General features: G+C 32.2%; 1 protein-coding gene and 1 long non-coding RNA gene across 2 annotated transcripts; one reads left to right on the top strand and one right to left on the bottom strand.

The window, feature by feature from the left end:
• Positions 1-712: 712 nt before the first annotated feature.
• On the bottom strand, positions 713-9886 carry LOC139515698 (uncharacterized). Its single transcript, XM_071305353.1, has 3 exons — positions 9581-9886; positions 1628-1786; positions 713-1128 (listed from the first exon to the last, which is right to left on the bottom strand). Exons 1-3 carry the CDS (start codon positions 9762-9764, stop codon positions 938-940), a joined length of 534 nt encoding a protein of 177 aa, XP_071161454.1. The 5' UTR covers positions 9765-9886; the 3' UTR covers positions 713-937.
• A 797-nt stretch (positions 9887-10683) lies between these two features.
• Positions 10684-11467, top strand: LOC139515699 (uncharacterized). The gene is made up of 2 exons (XR_011662828.1): positions 10684-10789; positions 11189-11467. It is a non-coding gene; the product is annotated as an uncharacterized lncRNA (long non-coding RNA).
• Positions 11468-22426: the final 10959 nt, after the last annotated feature.

The following is a 22426-nucleotide window of genomic DNA, read 5'->3' on the forward strand; positions in this document are numbered from 1 at the left end:
GAAACGGTTATTCCATAACGGTCAACCAACTCGTGATGGCATCCGTAAAATTTACGAAGGGATGATTTCAACTTCACCATTTGAAACTCTTGGTTTAATAGCTTCCTTGTGAGCAGCAACCCTCTATCAAGAAAATCATGATAGGAAATGCAAGCAAGGGAATATCGTATCAATTGGGAGATATATACCCCGTATGTAGGTGCTGCTGGGATGTTGCTACTTAGAAATGGAAAGTTCACAAATGGAAAGCTGAAATCATCTCTTTTGTCGTAAAGTTTTGTTTTAAACACAGGTAGAGTTATACAATAATGTCGTTCAAAGTATGAAAATAATGTAGTCTATAGTTATTTAGGTTATCCTCTGCAGAAGGTTAATTAGAAGTTAAATTTCTTTCTTGACGCTTGTCTATATGTTAATTGTGTATTTTTTTCTAAAAAAAAAGAGAGCCACAACAGGGTATAAAGGCAAAGCATTAGCAAATTTGAAAGATTAGAATACAAAAATTATCATAGAACAATAACACAATATCGTCACGTCATAAGTTTCAAATATAAATTAAAGAAAGAGACAAAGAAAAACTGAATAACGTTAACATCAGATTAAAAAAAAAACGACAAAAAGACAAAACCAATAGTCTTGATAAGGCTACTTAGAAAACTAAAGATATAAAATATTGGGTTAATCTCAATAATTTTGGATTTCTAAACATAAATTTCTTAGCATCACTTTTATTTCCAGAATAGTTGTTTTTTCATACCATTACCTAGGGATTATTTTTTTATAGCATTAATATAGATTAATAAACTCAAATATATATATATATATATTGTATAATGGAGTATCTATGCAAATCATACTGCGGACAACAGAATGTTTCGCCTCAAGTCATCCTAAATTTAAATACATATGACCCTCTTTATTTCAGTTGACAGATAGTTCAAGGTGTCTTCAAACTAAATTGCTCGTAAAGAGACAAGTCGCCAGGTTTCCATGCACGGATAAAGAGCACCCCAGAAATAATTGCTCCGATACCAGCTACAACACAGAATGCAAACGAGAAATTTAGGTGATCTAAAGCAACGGTTCTAATAGTGCAGAAGAGGATGCATCCAATCAAACCTAAACTTCCTGTAAAGAAAAAGTAATATGTTTAGGTATTGAAAGCGTAACAAAAAATTGAGAGTTACAATAATAAGTAAATACACTATTTAACGAGTGAATTGGTCATATCAATTGAATAAGTGGAATTTGCTAGCATATAAAAAAAAATCATTTTTACCTGTATGTAAAGTTATTTATATTTTTCTACACCTGATCATCCCTCAGTTTGGGAAAGTATGTTAAGTTGATACTGTATTTTTTGTTCAATCACACTGTTCAGAAACATAGGTAGGATACACAAAAGAGCAACCTTAATTCAACAATGCATATACTACCGTGCCATCTGCACGAGAGACCAGATGACACAGAAATTAACAGATATAGGTCAACGTACGACCTTCACCAATGAGCAAAGCCTACACATCATAGTCTGCTATAAAAAGCCCCGAAATCAAAAATGTAAAACAATTGTTTTTTGCAATTGACCGGTAAATAACAATAGCAAATTATATTTTGATTAAAATACCTGCAACGCAGTTTGTAGTAGCTCCAACTATGAACAGTGATCTTTGTTTCACAACAAATGAATGTAGTGTTGCACACACAACAGCGGCAACGTAAGCAACCAAAGCTAAACTTTCCAGGATTTGAGTAGCTGTTAACGTGACAGAATGATCTCGAATGGCTAAAAAACATAAGGTATTTTAATATCTATTGTGGCTGGTTAAGGCCATTTCGCGTTTTACCCTTTCATATTCTATAGGGCGAAAACGCGAAAGCGCGAAGTCGCGTTTTCGACTTCGCGTTTTCACGATTTCGCCTTTTCGCGTTTTTACGATATACATGTTATTGTAATATAACATTTTAAATGTAATTGGAGACAAGACTACAAAGTATAAGTCATTCAAATGATTGTCATATAAATTTCATATCTGTGGTTTACTTTAAATATTTCATAAATTAGACAATTCTTTTACATTCTTTGTTTAATAATAATAATAATAATATCTTATTTAGAGAGAGTAACTCATTTGGATTACACCAATTTTCAATAAGGCTCTCTTAATACAATAATAACTACATTAAAATTAAACAATGCATCAATTATAATGATAAATAAAGATTATATACAATTTCAAATACAATAAACAATTATGATATGGCGTTACAGTACAAATATGATGGTAATGTTAAAAGTACATATATCTGTATTTATGTTTAAATTGTGATACTGTATTTGATTTTTTGATTGAATAGACAACTTTCGAGTTCGATGCATTTCCGTCAAAAAGTATGGTTTTAGTGAACGTCATTTGTGCGTTTAGGGGCGTCGTCACTTCCATTCCAATGTTGAGCGAGTGGTTGGAAAACTATAATTCTATATTGTACGAATTATTCGGCAAATTGAATTCTCAAAATTGACAATCAGCATTGCTGTCATAAGGGAATTGTCATTAAGTACCTACAGAACAACCATTATTTCTAGTTTATCCTTCACAATGACGATCACTAAGACGCTTGATGAACGTAAATAGTGCAGGGATACAGGCGACCCCCTCTATCTGGTAAATGACGTCATAAAGGCGCGTATAATTGACGAGTTTTTTCCGGTGACGGATGAACTCGAAAGTGGTCTATTAGGAAGAGCATTTCACACTTTTGGTCCAGAGTACGAGAAACTAGACTTATACAACTCTGTATTTGTTTACGCATTATCTTTTTTTTAAAGTGTCAAATTTATAAGTTAAGCCGCAATGTAAACTATAGGCGGTTTTTGTTGTAATAATATTTTGTTTATATACATCTATTGTTTACATGTGTAAACTAGTAGATTATTTATGTTTTAGTCATGTAGTTGATATTGTATTTAGAGAGCCTTAGGCAGCAACCATTTGATTTTCTTGGGGGAGCTATGGAATTTTTTTCTGGACGAACTTTTTTTTTGCCTTCGGCGAAAGACAATCTATTTTTTTGGCGACAAGTCGAAAACAATTTTTTCTTTCAATTTTAGCATTACATATAGTGGCAGCTGAGGGTGAAACAAACAATTTTTTTCTCAGGGTCAAAAACAAATTTTTTTTCTCCAAAAACTGGAAACAAACTTTTTTTTCCAAAAAAATCCATAGCCCCCAGAAAATCAAATGGTTGCTGCCTTATTTAAAATTGGTTTAATCCAAATGAGTTACCTTTATAAAATAAAGGTATTATTATTTAATATTATTATTATTATTATTATTATTATTATTGAACAAATTTAAAAACAGATGCATTTGTATAAAATGCCTTTGAGTATACAATTTGCTTGAAATCATATTTTTGACATTTTAAAATATATTTGTTAATTGACCAGATTTAGTTTCTCTATTTGTTTTGTTAATTTGGTTCTGACACGGAGAGGATTGTTGTTATTGTCTACCGCATTCAACAGTATATCCCTTATCCCTTGGTGTCTCCTGTAGATGAACAAATTTCCATCTTTGAAAATTTGAAATATTAATCAATGCGTTTAGTAATATATGGGAAACACATTCTACATTTACATGAATTTTCCATAAATCCAGGTTACTTTTTGTTTAAATTAAAAGACCATGCGACAGGTTTAGGATATCTTTGCTAAGATCAACCTACGACAGTTTTGAGGCGAGGTCTTGGATAGTCCTAAGAGGATCATAAGACATGTCATAAGATATTCAAGTTTCTTATAACAGGTCTTATGATAGCTTCGCGAAACCGTCCCAAGTTTTAGTTGACAAAAGTCTTATCTCTACAATGTATTAAATTTTAAACTTTTTTTCACACAAGCTAATTTAAATATTAAATTTTTTAGATTCACAACAAGAGCATCAAATGAAAGATTATGCATTTTAAGTAACCATGGCGATAATAATGATTAATTTAATTTATTTTAAAATGTCCAAACTATAACTTCCAGCAAATTGTATATTCAAAGGCATTTTATAAAATAACATCTGTTTTTAAATTTGTTCAGTAATTGTCAACAAAGAATGTAAAAAAATTGTATAATTGATAAAAATATTTAAAATACGTCACATATATGAAATTTATATGACAATCATTTGAATGACTTATACTATGTAGTTTTGTCTCCAATTATGTTTACAATATTATGTTATAATAACATGTATATCGTAAAAAGGCGAAATCGCGAAGTCGAAAACTTAAAGCTCGACTTCGCGTTTTCGCCCTATAGAATATGAAAGACGAAAACGCGAAATGGCCTTAACGTGATGTTATATTTGTTATTCTCGTGGGATTTTGTCTGATGCTTGGTCCGTGTCTGTGTGTGGTACATTGTAGTGTTGTGTCGTTGTTCACCTCTTATGTTTGGTGCGTTTCCCTCAGTTCTAGTTTGTTACCCCGATTTTGTTTTTTGTCCATGGATTTATGAGTTTGAACAGCGGTATACTACTGTTGCCTTTATTTAACCGGCCACCATAAATATCTGAGATAAATCAGTTTTAAGTATTACAATAACCAGTGCTATAGTGCCTAACAATATTGTGTGACGTAGATGAAAATGTCATTAAAACTATCGTATTAACTTTTGATGTCTAAAAATAGGTTGATCGGACATATTTTACCTTTATTTACGGACGTACTAAGTTTGGAATTAATTGTAATTAATATATTACAATGAGACTGAATTTTTTGTTTTTGTTTAGTTAACAAGAATTTTTACACGGCACTGCCATACTTTAAATGTATTTCGGCATTTTGCTTAGAAAAAATACTTTTAATAGAATACAACGTATTATTTGTAAACATTCTTTTTATTCTCCGCAAAATTCTATAACAAAATGATGTATCTACTTCGTAATCGGCTCGATACAGAAGTAAATAAACTCATCATAGATACAAGGACTAAAATTTTACACTAACGCCAGACGCACGTTTCATCTACAAAAGACTCATCAGTGACGCTCGAATCAAAAAATGTTTAAAAGTCCAAATAAAGTACGAAGTTGGGAGCATTAAGGACCAAAAATTCCTGAAAGTTTTGCCAAATACAGCTAAGGTAATCTATTCTTGAGGTAGAAAAGCCTTAGTATTTCAAAAATTCAAAGTTTTGTGTAAGAAATAATTGATGCAAGCTATACTCCGGGTGCGGGAATTTCTCGCTACATTGAAGACCTGTTGGTGACCTTCTGCTGTTGTTTTTTTCTATGGTCGGGTTGTTGTCTCTTTGGCATATTCCCCATTTCCATTCTCTATTTTATTTATTGTAGTTTTAACATGGGTAGGCATTATATTCGTGATTATTTTTGCCCGAGCGATAGTTAAAACTACAATAAATTATAGTTTGCATCAATTATTTTGATTCTGATTAGGACAATTAGGTAATTTCTATGTCCGATGTGTATAAGTGTAGATCGTTTGTGTAGGCTATTCCATGAACCTCCAATGTTTGTTTGTAAAGAAGCAAACGACTGGCACTGTGATTTTTCAGAGGGAGGAGTTTGAAAAGCCAAAATGAACGGATCTCGTATCTAGGTCAAACATGTCAATTTCGGAATGCAACACATTACAATCATAATGAATGAATAAGTAACAACATGTGCATCATTTAAAAGTATAAAAGTGTTTTAAGTTAATGAAATATATTAAATAAAATTGAGAAAGGAAATGGGGAATGTGTTAAAGCGACAACAATCCGACCATAGAGCAGACAACAGCCGAAGGCCACCAATGGGTCTTCAATGTAGCGAGAAACTCCCGCACCCGGAGGCGTCCTTCAGCTGGCCCCTTAAACATATGTATACTAGTTCAGTGATAATGGACGTCATACTAAACTCCGAATAATACACAAGAAAACTAAAATTAAAAATCATACAAGACTAACAAATGCATGCCAATTTAATAAAATTCATTATTCTGCAGTAGTCAATATACGCATGTGCAAACAACTTTTATTGGATTTAGAGCATGGTTTTGTTCACAAAGCGAAAGAAGCACGTCATATTAGAATAACAGTTAATTTATCATTATGAACATATCAATGAAAACTCAAGTCAACATAGAAGTGCTGACTACTGGGCTGGTGATACCCTCGGGGAAATAAATCTCCACCAGGAGTGGCATCGACCATAGCCCGCTATAGCTCGCATTACACCTGTTTCTTAGCCTCGTACAAATACAGCTGATATTTGAAGACACTAAACAGTCATTATTAATGTATTAAAAGGTTTAAAAATATATGCAATTAACTTTGTTTATTCATTATATTTATATATTTTATACCTTCGTGGCGGGTTTCTAAAATACAAATGATGTATGCGTCATTGTAAAAGATGTTTACATAAAGCGTTGAGCACCTCTAGCAATTAAAAAGATTAAATAAGAACCAGCTTTTGTCGCAAAAAACAAGATTACTTAACTTGATAAAAATAAACAGATCATGTGTCAAATCCTGAAATATTACATAAACAGAAAGTAGACCGAGGTGTTATCTAATCGTTGTAAGTTAAATTTGACAAAGGATCTGTATTTGTAGCTCAACGTTCCTTCGAAACGGCGAGCTTTCGCAATCACTTGGTGCCCGTCTGGTGTAAACTATACACATGGAAAAAAGTATTGCAACACCAAATTGAAATTGAAATTAAAAAACAATAAATATCGACTCGATAAGTTCTTATCTGCACATGCAGCTACTGTACCCGTAAACAACAAAACAGATGTTTTTATCCTCATTGTTTTCAACACTTTAAATAACCAAGTTTATAAAGTTATGTGATTGACACCTTGTAATGGGTCCTCAACAACTCTTAACTGCAGCAAGATGGCAGATTATCAGCATGGGAAAAGCAGGTATGTCGCTGTACCAATTGCACGTATTGTTGGTCATCACCATTCCACTATAAGTCGTTTTGAGAATAAAAATCAAGCAAAAAACGATGTTAAAGACCTTCCGAGATCGAGAAGACCTCCTATACAATCTGCTAGGGAAAATCAAGCATAATGAAGGTTGGTCAGAAGGGAATCTATTGCATACAATACAACCATAAAAAGAGAGTGGTGGCCATACAGGAGCCTTTAAACAAGAACTGTTCGCGATCGACTCATCGCTACTGGTTATCGTGCGATAAGACCATTTCGGGGACCTTTGCCTACGAAGAGACACACAGTTGCCCGTATCAAATGTAGTGCAAAGCTCGTCAAAGTTGGAAATTAGCATCGTGAAGGAAGATCCATTGTTAAAATAGAATTAGGTTCATCTTCCTTGGCCCGATCATAGCCCGGATTTGAACCATATCGAGCATTTATGGGACACTATTGGGCGTAAAGTGCACGAAAGGACACCCCAGTTCAAACACGTCATGAAATAAACAATGCCTTCATCATAAATGGTTGCTGCTACCTTAGCAACAATTTAGTCGATTTATGGCAGGAATCAGAAGACGTTAAGAGGCGGTTATCCGTTTGAATGGAGGATGTCCACAAAGTACTAATTCTTTGGCGTATAAAGATCAACCATGATGTGAACAAATAATCTTAAGATTAATTTTGAAATGTCTGACATTGTAAAGGTCGACTACAGTAAAAGTTGTAAAATGCATTTTTTTTGTACAAAAAACACTTCATTTTATTATTAAAATTGTGGCTCGAAAAAACTTTTTTTTTCCATACATTTTTTGTTTGTTTAAATGCCAATGTTATCATAAACGATCTGCCAATATTATGTTACAAATATTTTATCATATTCCATCCAAAATAAGAGGCTGATTTTTCAATTTATAAAAAATCAAGGTGTTGCAATACGTTTTTCCATGTGTATATTTCAAACATTTTCTCTCAAACTTCTGACCAATTCCTACCAAGTTAAGCTGAATCTAGAATAAAGTTCATGTTTTATTTTCTGTTTTGTCAATACAAACTGGCCACCATGGCTTAAATAGAACTTAGGGGTAGATGCCTTTTGACTTATATCTAAAATAAACCAAAGTCTTTAGAGCAAAAAATGAATCTGATAACCCATTCTTTGGTTGCTGTTACTAAATTTGTAATTTTAAGGAAATTTTGAATATTATTTATGATAACAATAAACAGCAAAAATTATCATCAAAGTAAGATCTACAAAAAAGGTGATATGACCAAAATTGTCAATTGACCCCTTGAGGTGTTATTGCATTTGAAGTACAATTTTTCACATTTTGTTTATCATGTTTTTTTTTAACTTAATAAAATCTTCTCCTGTAAACCAATCCAACCAAACATAAGCTGAATAATCCTTAGGGTATCTAGAATAAAGTTTGTGTTTTATTTTCTGTCTCGTAAAAAATCATGGCCGCCATGGCTTAAATAGAATATAAGGTAAGACTAAACTGACGGGTAAAATGCAGTTTTTGGCTTATATCTCAAACACTAATTAAAGCATTTAGAGCAAATCTGATGTAGGTAAAATTGTTAATAAGGTAAATTTTGCAGTATTTGGTTATCTTGAATATTATTAATGATAAAGATAATTATTCTAAATGATAAAAATAAACTGTAAACAGCAAAAATGATCAGCAAAGTAAGATCTACAAATAAGTTGATATTAGCAAAATTGTCAATTGACCCTTTAAGCAGTTATTGCATTTTAGGACAATTTTTCACAATTTGTTTATCATGTTTTCTGACTCAAAAAAATCTTCTACTCTGAAACTACTTAACCAATTCCAACCAAACTTAAGCTGAATGATCCTTATGGTATCTAGAATAAAGTTTGTGTTTTACTTTCTATTTCGTAAAAATAACATGGCCGCCATGGCGAAAATAGAATATAAGATAAAATGCAGTTTTTGGCTTATACCTCAAACACTTAAGCATCTAGAGCAAATCTGATCTGACGTAAAATTGTTCATAAGAACAAGTTTTATCAGCCATGAAATTTCAGATAAATCTAACTACCCATTGTTGGGTTGCTGCCACTAAATTGGTAATTTTCAGGAAATTTTGAAGTTTTTAGTTATCTTGAATATTATTAATGATAAAGATAAACTGTAAACAGCAAAAGTGTTCAGCAAAGTAAGATCAACAAAAAAGTTTTGTATGACCAAAATTGTCAATCGACCCCTTAAGGAGTTACTGCTCTTTAAAGATAATTTTTCTGAATTTGTTCATTTAGTTTGCTTGCTTTAAAACTGCTGAAACAATATCAGCAAAACTTAGGCTCAATGAGTGTCAGAATATCTAGTAAAAAATGTGTATGTTATTTCCTTGTACGTCAAGAAACAGAGCCACTATGACTAAAATTGAACATTTCCATTCTCAATTTTATTTTTTATACCGTGTAAAATGCTTTTTTTCGCTTTTGAAGTAAATATGACAGATTAAAAGAACATCTAAATGGAATTTTTAAGACACTCATTAATATATATTGAAAAGCAAAATTATCATTGGGGAAAGATTTTAAGCAAAAAATACCAGGTGAGCAATTCAGGCTCTTGAGAGATTCTTGTTATAATCTATTGTAAAATACCTGACATACTGACACATTTATTGTAATGGTCACACCTTTCCCAAAGTCCAATATGAGTTACGTTTTCCCCAAACCATGCTAACCAATACGATGTTACATATCCTATCAAATGAAGAACAAATGATAACACTGTAATTATGAATCCAGCTATCACTAAAGGAGGAGTACTATTACAACCCTTCATGTTGCTTTAGTCCAAACATGCGAGGAAAATAAACGACAGCGATTTAACATCAATTTGTCAATGGGTTTTCCTTGATAAAACACAAATGTGTGGTTTAAAAAAAATATGTATCCTATTTTAAATAGCATATTTTCATGAATTTATGTTGTATTACCAAATTGACGTGAATCATTAAACATGTGCAATACTGTCATCAATTGTTGTCCGTGATAAAACAACATGTGATTTTCTAAAAATAGTTATTACGATGCAAACAAATGCTTGATTTATTAAGAACTTAAGCTTTGATGATCTAGATTATTTTAAACATAGATCACAGATCACTAGCATCCCTTACTGTAGGGGTTTCAAGTCACGTGATCTTTATCGGTAATCGATAGACATTTTGACAGAAAAAAATACAAATTTTAATCCCTTTTAAAAGTGATTTCTAATTTTAATTGATTATTATTCCTTTTAAATGTATTTGTAGGTAATGTTTACCTTTCTTTTGGTGAAGATTTGATAAAAATACTCCAAAGAATAAATAAACTATTAATAGTTTACGTGGAGTACCAAATGTGTTGTCTCCGGCACTGTTTGAAAACGTGGTACTTATTTTTAGCGGAATCTAAAAGCGGCATTCGTTTTCATTGGCTGATATTCGCGTCATCAAGAGGAAACCCTTTCTGAATGACCAATCAACGGAAAGCGGATTGTCTGACGATTATTTTGGTACTTGATAATCCAAGGTGAAAGAGGTCAATGTCAAGTCGGCAATTGTTTTTTCTGGAAAATTATGAATTTATCATGGTAAGTTGAACTTATATATAAATTTATCATCGATTTTTGAACTTTTGAGGTGTGTTTAAATAAAGAAACAATAATAGTATGAATGAATAATGTTTTATAAGCCGCGGATTTCAAATGTTAACACTGTGACCTTTCGCTAATCTTTTGTTTACGTCGAATTCATTTTATTTTGTAGGACGTAAACAACAGCACAATAAACGATGCCGTTGGCGATTCAACAGAAACTATATTAGGTTAGTTTAACATTATTGTATACATATAGTCAAGTCTTTGATAATGCCTAAATATATATTTATGAATTAAATATGTATAAAGGGATTTGTTTGTTGAAATAAAAAAGGGGGGTCAACTTTTAAACAAGAGTTTTGTTCATTTTTAAATGATAAATCATAACAAAATTATGTCAAATTTCAAATTGGAATGCAATCTTATATGTCATGATAATATGAATTTTAAATTGAAAACTTATTCACTGTTTTTTTTACATTCAATTAATTCCAGTTTTTGTGATATAAATAGTAAACAAAATGAGAAATTGACAAGAAAGTCATGATAACATTATTACTAGATTAAAATTATTATCTTTGTCAATGAGCACGTTGCTTTGTGGTTCCTTTTTTTTCTCTTTTCAGGACTGCTGGTCAGTTTTTATATATTTATTATTGACCATGTCTGGTACATGAACATGCATAATGTATAATATACTGTTGATTCCTGCTGGATATGACCCTTAATAACTTCAAATCTACAAATGCTGGACGTTTGAAACCCGTGCGAGATAGATGAAGAGAGATGTATACACATGCTGCTGCTGGACAGTACTGCCTGCAATTCTTTTTTCTCAAATGCAAACAAGATAACCGTCTGATGGTAGCCAGTATTGGTACATGTATAAAAATGTTCAAGAATTCTGAATTGTTTTAGTTATTTTGATTTACATTTGCTCCTGCTGTCACATCACAGATGCTATCATGACACATTTGAATTATTTATCAAATCTTTTAAAATAAAAACAAAAGTGATTAGTTTATTTAAAAATGCTTAATTACTTGTTAATGCATCTGAGGTGGCGACACTTGTAGTAAATTGTTTTTGCATGACGTCTTGTTGGTGATTTTAATAATATATAAATTAATTTTAATTTTCAGGTGAAATAAATACAGCTCAAATATTGAATAAAGACATAACAGAGCTGTTTCAAAAAAAATGTATTTCAACAAGGGGTTGTGTTAGGGAAAGAGAAGTTTCCGAATGTTAATTGGGATTTGTATGATCAAGTTGTACTACGAACAAAAGTAAACAGAGTTGTTGAGAAAGTTAAGACTTTAAGGAAGAACAATAAAGCCAAATTAAATAGTTTTCTTGAACAAGACTTTTATTTTCCTGTTAAAAAGCCTGTCACATCTTCATTTGAATACCTACAAGAGAATGAAAGAAAAAGAGTGAAAGAAATAGAGAAAGAAAGAAACAGAGCTGTTGGTGAAAATGTGAAATTAAAGAGACAACTCAAAGAAACTGATTTTAATTTAGACAATTTATAGTTGCAAATTGAACATTTTGAGACTAAGAGTCATATATTGTTAAGACTTTTAGATATAGCAGGAGAAAAATGTAAAGAGACATTGCATCTAAAAAGGGAATGTAAATCTTGGGAAAAAAATTGCAAGATATGAATGAGCAATTGGCAAGTTTTGGGCCAAGAAATATAAGTAGAAAAATTAGAAGAAGGGATCAAAAAATTGAAAAGTTAGAGGGAATAATTGATGAGAAACAAAATGAACTAGGCCAACAAAAAGTAGAAATAAAATCACTAAACAAGACATGTGAGAAAAATGAATCTGATTTAGATAGATTAAAGAAAGATAAGAGAAGTCTGTTGGTAAAAGTCTGTAGAATGTCAAAACAACAGCATTCTTCTAAATTTGATCAAATAAGAGAAGAACATCTTTTTGAAATACAAAATTTAAAAGCTGATATAGCTGCCAAACAAGATAGAATATTAGAATTGGAAGATTTAAATAGCATTTTGGCAGATGATAAAATAGAATCATTTTATGATGGTAAATTCTCAAATGAAGTAAGGGAAACTATCATGACTTTACTCACTGAGTGTGGAGTAAGTCAAAAGAAAGTTAATAATGTAATTAGCATACTTTTAAAAAATTTGACTGGTAAGCAACTGTCAAGATTGCCAAGTGCTGGTGTGAAAAGCAGACTTTTAATTGAGGCAAAAAGGGTTGCACAAAAACAGGTAGCAGAAGCTATGCTTAATTATGAGTATGATTTGCCTGATTTAAATGACATGGGTCAAGGACATAAAGGCAACTGCTTACATCAAGATGCCACTTCCAAACATCATAAGCATTTTCAGTCATTCCAAATTACAACACCTGATAAAAAAACTTTTTCATTAGGCCTAAATGAAGTTGGAAGTGGCGATGCTGCATCAATCATGTCCTCATTTAAAAACATAATTTCTGACTTGGGACAGGCAGCACAAAATGAGCCTGAGATTGTCTCACGTTTAACATGTAGCATTGTTTCAACTATGTTTGATCAAGGGGCAGCTAATCCTCTTTTTAATCAGAAGTTAAAGGAATTTAAAGAGAGTCTTTTACCAGACATAGTTGAAAACTGGGAAAACCTTGATATTAATACTCAGACTGAAATGGCCAAGATGTCATCTTTCTTTTGTAAAATGCACATATTTGTAAACATGGCTAGTGAGGTTGACAAATGTTTACAGGTTTTTGAAAGCAATGTTTGTAATGGAAAAAACCCATTTGCATTTGAGTGGAAGGAGAGTGGTGCTTCTCGTCTTCTCTTCATGGGTGTGAAAAGTCTGGTGTTGGCCAGCACTTTCGCACTCATCTGAAAGAAAGAGATATTGATAACAAGCTAATTACTTTTAGAGGTCATAGGTTTAACCACTTGTTTTATGCTGCTGGGGCTACTTATCATCATTTAAATGATATCATTGATTTTATGGAAAGCTGGGCAGATCCAAATGATTTATTAAAAAGCATCACTTTTGATGTCAGAGAAAAAGCTTTTGCAAGTGGCATAAGGGCACTGGGAATAATTGACAAATTAATTACAGGTCCTTTTTGGAGAATTATTGAAACATCAAAAGATATCTTAGATTTACACCCAACTCTTTGCCACTTGCAAAAAAAACTTCAGGAATTGTCTGTTGATGCATCTCCACTCTTAGCTGGTGAATTGGTATTTGAAGGTGTGGAGGTGCATCGAGATTCTATTTTTGATTCATTGTTGAAGGATACTGATGATCCTGTATCTGAGATGTATACACAGATGGCATTAGAGCTTTGTACAGGTGGTATGCTTCTAATTCTAGAAAGGCAAGCTAAAGAACAATTGCCTGGTGGGAAATTTTTTGAACCATCTTTTAGGGATCAAATCCATGGTATTTCTGTACCTACAACAAATACATGCTCGGAGAGAGATTTTGCCCAACTTGACATGTTTGTAAGGCTAAAACCTTCTGCTACAACTGTAGCATATGAATCAATAATTATGTGGTCCAACAACAAAACTTCAAATTGGCTTTTAAAACTATCAGACACTGATAGGAACAAGATAATAGATGATGCTAGGGTTAGTGCCCCAAATATGGTTCAGTCATTTAAAACACGACAACAAATACTTTTCAATAAAAAACTTGAAATTTTAAGAGCAAAGAAAGAAAAAAAGGCAATTAAAGAAAACAAAGAGTACACACAAAAAGTCAAATTAACTGGTCAGTTAAATGAGCTTGGTGGTATGTGGGTAACCCAACAACAAATAGAGTGCTATAAGGTTCAAATAGAAGATAAACCCACATATAATGTATTGTTCAATTTAGAAAACATGTCATTAAAAGCAAAGGGCCTAAGGAGTTATATCAACAGTCATGTAAAGGGAAACAATATTCAATTCAACAACTTGAAAGCAATTTGAATGAAGTTATTGAATTAAATAAACAAAATGAAAATGTAGCTCCTGTTGAAAATAAACTTCAATATTTATCTTTAAATGAAGTTAATGATAATATTAGCAAGGCAAAGCAAGCTTTAGCATATAAGTTGAATATGGAAAGAAAAATAATAACTGTTAGTCAGCAAAGTTATTTTTTACCCAAATTCATTGAAACCCCAGAGCTTCTTGTTGGAAAAACTTTTCAGCAAAAATGCAAAGAGGAGGGTTCAAATGAAATTTCATGGTGTTCTGGTAAAGTTTTATCAATACATAAATTAAATGGTAAAAAAACAGAGTATCTTGTAAAATATGACATTGATGAAAACGATGAATGGCAGTTTCCTTTGTTGGTTTGACATGTCAAATGGTGACTTGATTATAGCTGATTTGTAGATTGTTTATTTGTGTATCATTATCATATTCTGTTATTGCGTTTGTTTGTTTCATCTCTGTCCTTTGTTGGTTGACATGTCAAATGGTGACTTGATTATAGCTGATTTGTAGATAAATTGCTTATTTGTGTATCTTTATTATATTCTGTTATTGCATTTGTTTGTTTTCGTCTCTGTGTCTAATACTGCTTATTATCGTAAAATAAAGTAAAATTAGACTATAAATTGATTTTATTTCTCTTTTCATGATTACTGATTCTGCTGATGTCTTAAGAACAAGATTATAACAAAATCCTAGAAAACAAACACCATTGATTGAAATTCAGACAATACAAACCGCTATAATGGATAAGATTTCCAAATAAAACCGGGGAATAAAAAGACACTAACAAAATCTCGACAAAAATGCATAACATTTAAATTGACAAACATGAATTCTTCTGAGACTAGCTATGAAATAATATGCTGGGATAGGTAAGCTTTCCTGCTATGTATACTAGACAGTTGTAATTTCAAATTGTACTTAAAGTGTTTTGTTGGGTCTTCAACATTTTCAATAAGGAATGCAGCTTATAGTATTTGTCAGTGGCAACAAATTTTGAGTTCCGAAATTTAGCTGAAAAATTACAGAAACTACTATAAAAAGGGACTGAATTACCATATATTCATGCAATATCTGGTTAAAAGAGGCAATACAATGTATAAACAAATTAATTTATCATTTGCAACCATCTACACTCATTTAAAATAACTTCAAAATGAAATAAAACCATAAGATCATGTTATTTCGAGAAACGGTGGCCATCTTGGACGCCATTTTGTTGGCGGCCATCTTGGATTTTTTTAATAATTATTACTACAAATTGTGTGGATTGTAAATAGCTTTCAGAAAATATATAGTTTATATACTCTTCTATTGATATTTCAATAGATATTTGACAATAACCCCCTAAATTTGTCAATATTTTCAGAAATTTGGTACCGCCTTTGTATATAGTACTATAAGAGATATTGGTTACAATTTGCTAGCAATTTGGAAAATTGAAATAACTGTAGGTCAGTCAATTTTTAGAATATTTCCTGCAAGTAAAGTTTTTCTTGATTCCTTTTCCTAGATCTTTCCAAATATGCAATAAAATTATACATATAGTAGCATCATTTTTTTCACCTGAAACCCCTACGGCCTTAGAAATGTCTTTATCACAAGAAAAGAGGTGGGGGAGTCTGGTTTAAAGGGGTCCTATCCCGTCTTTCCTGGAAAAAAATTTGGTTGATTATAGATTATATAGGGAATCACTGAAGCATGACAAGAGCGGACCCCTTCTTATGCAGTCAGTGCCCCGCCCCCACTCCCCACTTGTGACCATTTCTGGATTCGCCACTGAGTGGAAGATGATCTTTGAGGACATGCATGTATAAAATGCGGAGTACTTTCAATTTTATTGGATTACTCTGATTTTTAAACAAATACAAAAATCTATAAGATCAGGTAAATAACTATGCTACATAAGCTGTTCCTGAATAACAGCTACAGAAAAAGTGAAAAAGATAAGGTAGACGCAGAAAAATGTTAAATGGAGATTTATACAAAAGACTTTGGTAATATATGTACTGTATTTGCATATTCATGTTTAATTTGTATGAAAATAATAAGATTTATTCCTATGAAGAAAAAATCCGGTTATCGGAGGAAAGTGTGCTAACTTTTTGGGAGTTGTCTCGCTTTGCACACGTGGTGGATTTAATGTATTATGAGTGACGTTGATTATTTTAACGTTGATAACTGTGACGTCATTCTTTTTTTACCACGATACAGCAGAGAGAAGACGTAGAAAATTGGGTCCGTATGAATTAACAAATGTTGTTTTAAAAGATATTCAAATTACAACAAATTTAGTTGAAAATTGAATTTTAATTCTTTGATTTTGTATATTAAATGGATGTCTTTTAAAAAATTGTAATTTTATTGAAAAGGTTTGGAAAGTTTGAAAGATAGAAAAAGCACATGGTCTTGATCCAGTAATTAGTGTTAATGATTTGAAATATTTTGTTGTTTCTTCTGTTTAGAATTACTTAAACATTTCATTGTAAATTTTTAATTTTAATTGTTGATTTAATTCAGTGGAAATAATGAATTTCGTTTCCAGAAAATAGAAATATTAACGAACTCATAATTTTAGAAAAAAACTGCACACATAGTTTAAAAGACGTCTGCGATTTTTAAACTATCGTATGAAATGTTTCCATCAGCTACACAGCAAGAAATTTAAAGTGAAACCAATAATGAATAAATGTATGAAGTTTAAAGAAAAAAAATTAAAAAAATTCAAGGGTCGTATCAATAATATTGTTGCAGTATTTTTTCAGTTTTAAAAACCAAACATCTTACAGAAATGGGAAAAACAGTGCGTATGTCACAGAGATCCTATAAAAGTCCCTACGCAGCCAAGTTTACGCTCCTCAGCACAGCATAGGAAGCAAGCATCTGTTAGTGGTAGTCAGCAGTCCGACAAGGTTAATTACCAAAGGGGACAGCAGAGGGACGTACCGACACAGTTGGGAAACAGATCTAGCAATGTTGTTTGACAGCATACTTCCACGCAAGCTTCAGCTCAGATGACTACCGTTGTTCAGACTGTCGATGCGTTTATTCACTCTCCAGCTACTGTTACATCTCATGATTCAGTCAATGAAAGGCAACAATCGAATACAGATATAACACAAAGTTCTAATATTTTGACGGTAATTAGTGTAAATGATAATCTAGGTTTAATAAATGTGACCTACCGACGTAGACTATTTACCGGATTTGTTATCTCATAAGCAACATGACGGGTGCCACATGTGGAGCATGATCTGTTTACCCATCCGGAGCACCTGAGATCACCCCTAGTTTTTGGTGGGGTTCGTGTTGTTTATTCCTTAGTTTTCTATGTTGTGTCATGTGTACTATTGTTTGTCTGTTTGTCCTTTTCATTTTTAGCCATGGCGTTGTCAGTTTATTTTCGATTTATGAGTTTTACTGTCCCTCTGGTATCTTTCGTTCCTCTCTTAAATGTTTCACAAAAAATCAGGACGAAATAATTAATGGTTAATATGTAGATTTAGGTATTTTGTTTACAAATTCAAGCACAGAGCAATCAAAAAAAAAAAACTTTAGATACAAATGGACAGCTGGTTATCCAAACTAACCTAGTAAAAAGATTACTAATATTAACACATGGATAGATGCTTTCCTTATTTACACAAGTATTTATGTTGGTGTGCATTTAGAAGATACACAAAATATTTTAAAATATATGTATTCGGTTAAGTAAGGTGCAAGTCGTTCAATTGGGCTAGGTTGTAAGGTCTGTGATCAACAGTTTCGTCTAAAGAAAGCCAGAAATTCTAGCTATGTCATGGGCTACAGTTGACCAGGAACTTTGGCTGTTATATATTCATACAGTGCAGCCAAATGTACCCAGTTATGGGCTTAATATGGTTAACACTAACAGGAAATGTTACGAGTTCAATAACAAAGGTGCATGTATGTTACCACAATGTCGATACATTCACAAATGTTTGAGATGCAATGGTCCCCATCCTGCCATAAATTGTAGGGTCCCTCAAAATGAGGCTGGTTTACGAATGGGTAATTTTTGAAAGATATGATATTATTTTTTTTATAGAACTTGTACCAATACTATTGACCATAGTTATATTACTTGCGTTCGAATTGAGGGACAAACAAATCCTGTTTCACACAGATAACTGTTCTTTGGTTGCTATTTTAAATAAAACGTCTTCAAAATCGACACAAGTTATGCAGTTGGTTCGACTGTTCGTATTGCAAACAATGGTGTATAATATGCAATTTAAAGCAGGCTTTATCGAAGGACGGATCAACTCAGATACAATCTTTGTAAACAGTAGGAAAGATTCAGAAGCATATATCCAGCGGCAGATTCAATACCAACACTAAATATCACGAGATTTTTCTGAGGCTGATATCGATGTTAAAATTAACAAACTAGTTCATTCTTCAGTTTCATTGAACACAAAAGAGACATATCTTGCAGGTTTAATGGCTTTCGAAGCGTTCCGTAAATTGTATAATTATGATATCATTTGGCCACCTTCTTCTTCTTCCTTATGCAGATCCCTCCGGCGTTGGAGCACGCACAGCTAGCTGTGTTCCCTTAACGGATTAGTTTTTAAAATGTTAACATATCAACAAGGTATTCCAAATTCTAAAGAAATCCTCCACCAGAACGTTGCACATACACAAAATTTATTTACAGAAATGTACATATTATATACACGGATAACCCATACTTTGTCCAGGATGCAGATTCGGTGATAAAAGCATTGAACTATTCTGGCTGTTAAATTTATTGGATAGAGTTTACGTTTTAAATGTCTTCATTCATGTGAGAGCCTAGTGGAGCAAGCCTAAAAAACTATGCATTCCGAAGATGTTACGAATGGATATGTTCTGTTAATAAGCAATGATATATTTTTGCGTTATAAAAGTTAGTTCTATATTGTACTCAGATTTAAAAGTCTAGATATACACACATTCAGGCTTATATATATGTTGTATATTAGAGGTAAGCAAGCATATATTAATGTTGCGGGTAGTTAAGCATATATATAGTTATCAAAGGTACCAGGGTTATAATTTAGTACGCCAGACAGGCGTTTCGTCTACATAAGACTCATCAGTGACGCTCATATCAAAATATTTATAAAGCCAAACATGTACAAAGTTGAAGAGCATTGAGGATCCAAAATTCCAAAAAGTTGTGCCAAATACGGCTAAGGTAATCTATGCCTTAGTTTTTCGAAAAGTTATATCACACTAAAGTTTTTAACGGCAGCTATTTTTCTATTTATAATACATATATCAGATAGACACATGGTGGTAAATATTGTCAATGGTGTCTTTGTGGGGAGCTGTGTGCTTCGTAAGGCACTTTTGTTGCATGTAACTATATGTATTGCTTATATGTCACTCGACAAATTTAAAGGGTTTATAGGACAGCTAACTGTTATCCGTAAAGAAAAATCACGTTGCAAATTGCTAATATTGTTATCCCATTCTAAAACACGGATCAATATGGTCATGATACATGTATAGAAATAACAGAAACTAAACTAAAAGATTGTCCAATTTATTGGTTAAATTATTTACTGCAAAGACCAAAGGTAAAAGGCTGGAGGAAGTCCAGTGACAAGTACGAGTTTTTATGTGTGTAAGGTTTTAATACATGTAGGAATAACGGATTCAGTTTCATATCGAACCGGATATATGGTAAAAACCAACATGTAATGAATATAGCAGCCACAAGAATGAACAACTTTGCCGCTTGGCTATGTAAACAATTGAGAGGGTGTTACATCAAATAGCCTGAAATATCATGATATAATAATCCCGGAATGTGCACATCCGACGGCGTTAATTAATCTGATTTGTGTAATTTTTTTTTTTATATTTCATTATAGGGTAATTTTAAATAGATACATGTATGGTAATTGAAACGTACGGTCAGGGCGGGTGTGTTGTGTCGCTACCGCATTTGTGGCGGTGGTCGAACTCAGTGTCCAATAACACTTTGCATAGCCACTGAATTCGACCATGTGTCGAAAATAGCGACACAACATCTACAAATATATTATGCTTCTTATAATGGAATTATGAACACGCTTTCCCAAGGCCAGCATCCGATATACTTTGAAAGCAATAATGTTAATAAGGATATTATATTGATATATAAGGAAATGACATTATAAGGAATAAGAATAAGGTGGAAATAAGGAATAAGAATAAGGTGGAAATAAGGAATACGAATAAGGTGGAAATAAGGAATAAGGAATGGACTATAAGGTTAAAGATATATAATAGGGACTTTCCAATTATGTTTCTCGGCAGTCCCATTCTTTGTCAAGCCTTGGCACCACGTTGTCTCAGATAACTATGTCATTTAGGAACGTTTACGTTTCTTTGTAAATTGTTTCACGGTTTGAGAAAAATTAAACTGGAATCTTATTTGCAGTTTTTTGTGTTTTTTTAATTGCATTTTTGTGAGAGAAAATAAATAAATATAGCGACTATTCAAGAAAAAATAAATAGTCTTCACTTAACTAAACTTATGTAAAATGGAATACTTTTAAGAAATTTTCTCTGATTTAAAGTATTCAATTTATTTTAAATTTGCTAAAGAACTGTTCAACAACCCTTACATGTGAGCCTGTAAAACAGATTTGTGTTCTGCAACGTTCATATAATGCAGTCATTAAATTTCGCATGTCTGTAAAAATCAGTATTTTCAAACTGAAAACAGGTCCATGAGAAAAAATACTACTACATTCAAGCAGTTGACAAAGAATAAGATTTTAAATCGGTTACGTATCGACGAAATGTGTTTCGAAAATATACCAGTCTTTCGGAACTGGACCCGGCCTATGGTAAACTTGAAGACGAATCTCAATAGAAAATTCTTTCACATTTGATTTCAACAATTTAATTCTAGTTTCTTCCTCATTGTTGTTTTTCTTAACGAAGGATGATAGAAGGAAAATCGAAAATGTTGATAGTGTTCCTTATAATAATTAAACATGGCAAGAAAAATATGCTTTCCAATCCGTCCATTCCCACTCCAGCATTTTCTTTTTTCTTCATAATAATATTTGGATGTTGATCTATCAACAATTTCTGTTATTTCCTAAAACAAAGCAACATCTGTACGTCGATACAGCCTCTTTGAGAGAGGAAAGATTGCATCGATCGAGCATCTGTAGTTCAAAAGTGAAAGAGCGTTAAGAATTAAATTAAAATTGCTAACTTATTTATAATAGATATCATATAGTCATAAAAAGTTTGATATAAAAAATACCAATTCCCCAGGAAAATTACCTTGTCAAATAGTAAAATCAAAAGCTCAAACGAAAGAAAATCAGCTGTCATATTTCTGACTTGTACACCAAATTTTGAAATATATCATTTTGAAATATATCGTGAAAGAACATCATCTATATAGCGGTAAGAAAAGTGAAATAATAATGCACATTTATTTTTGTTATTTCTCAAAAATTCTTATATGAGGTCAGCCTTATATAAAAAGGGTACTTGTTGGCAATTAGATGGACAGTTTGTTCCCATGGAAATGCCAATTGTTTTTTGAAAGAAAAAAACCACTTCCCCCAAACGCAACACATATGTTGTCAATCAAGAAATACCGCATCTTGCAATTTCGGATTCAGAGAATTAGTTGTTTGAATCCGACTTATTTTTTTACAAAGTAGGATTTATCCCTCCCTAAGACAAGATATTTGTATCTACGTTTGTCGTGGAACAAAGCAGGACCAATTCTTTCTATTTGTCTTTTAGTTTAAAATGAGGAATACTAGGGAAAAAGTAGAAATTGTAAAATGTTTTATTATATAGATGATGGTGATTTATATGAATTTCCCATTGTGATAAATTCCGATATCTCACATGTGAAATAACTCGTTTAT

Source organism: Mytilus edulis, chromosome 3 (assembly GCF_963676685.1).
Source record: "Mytilus edulis chromosome 3, xbMytEdul2.2, whole genome shotgun sequence".
Taxonomy (NCBI): domain Eukaryota; kingdom Metazoa; phylum Mollusca; class Bivalvia; order Mytilida; family Mytilidae; genus Mytilus; species Mytilus edulis.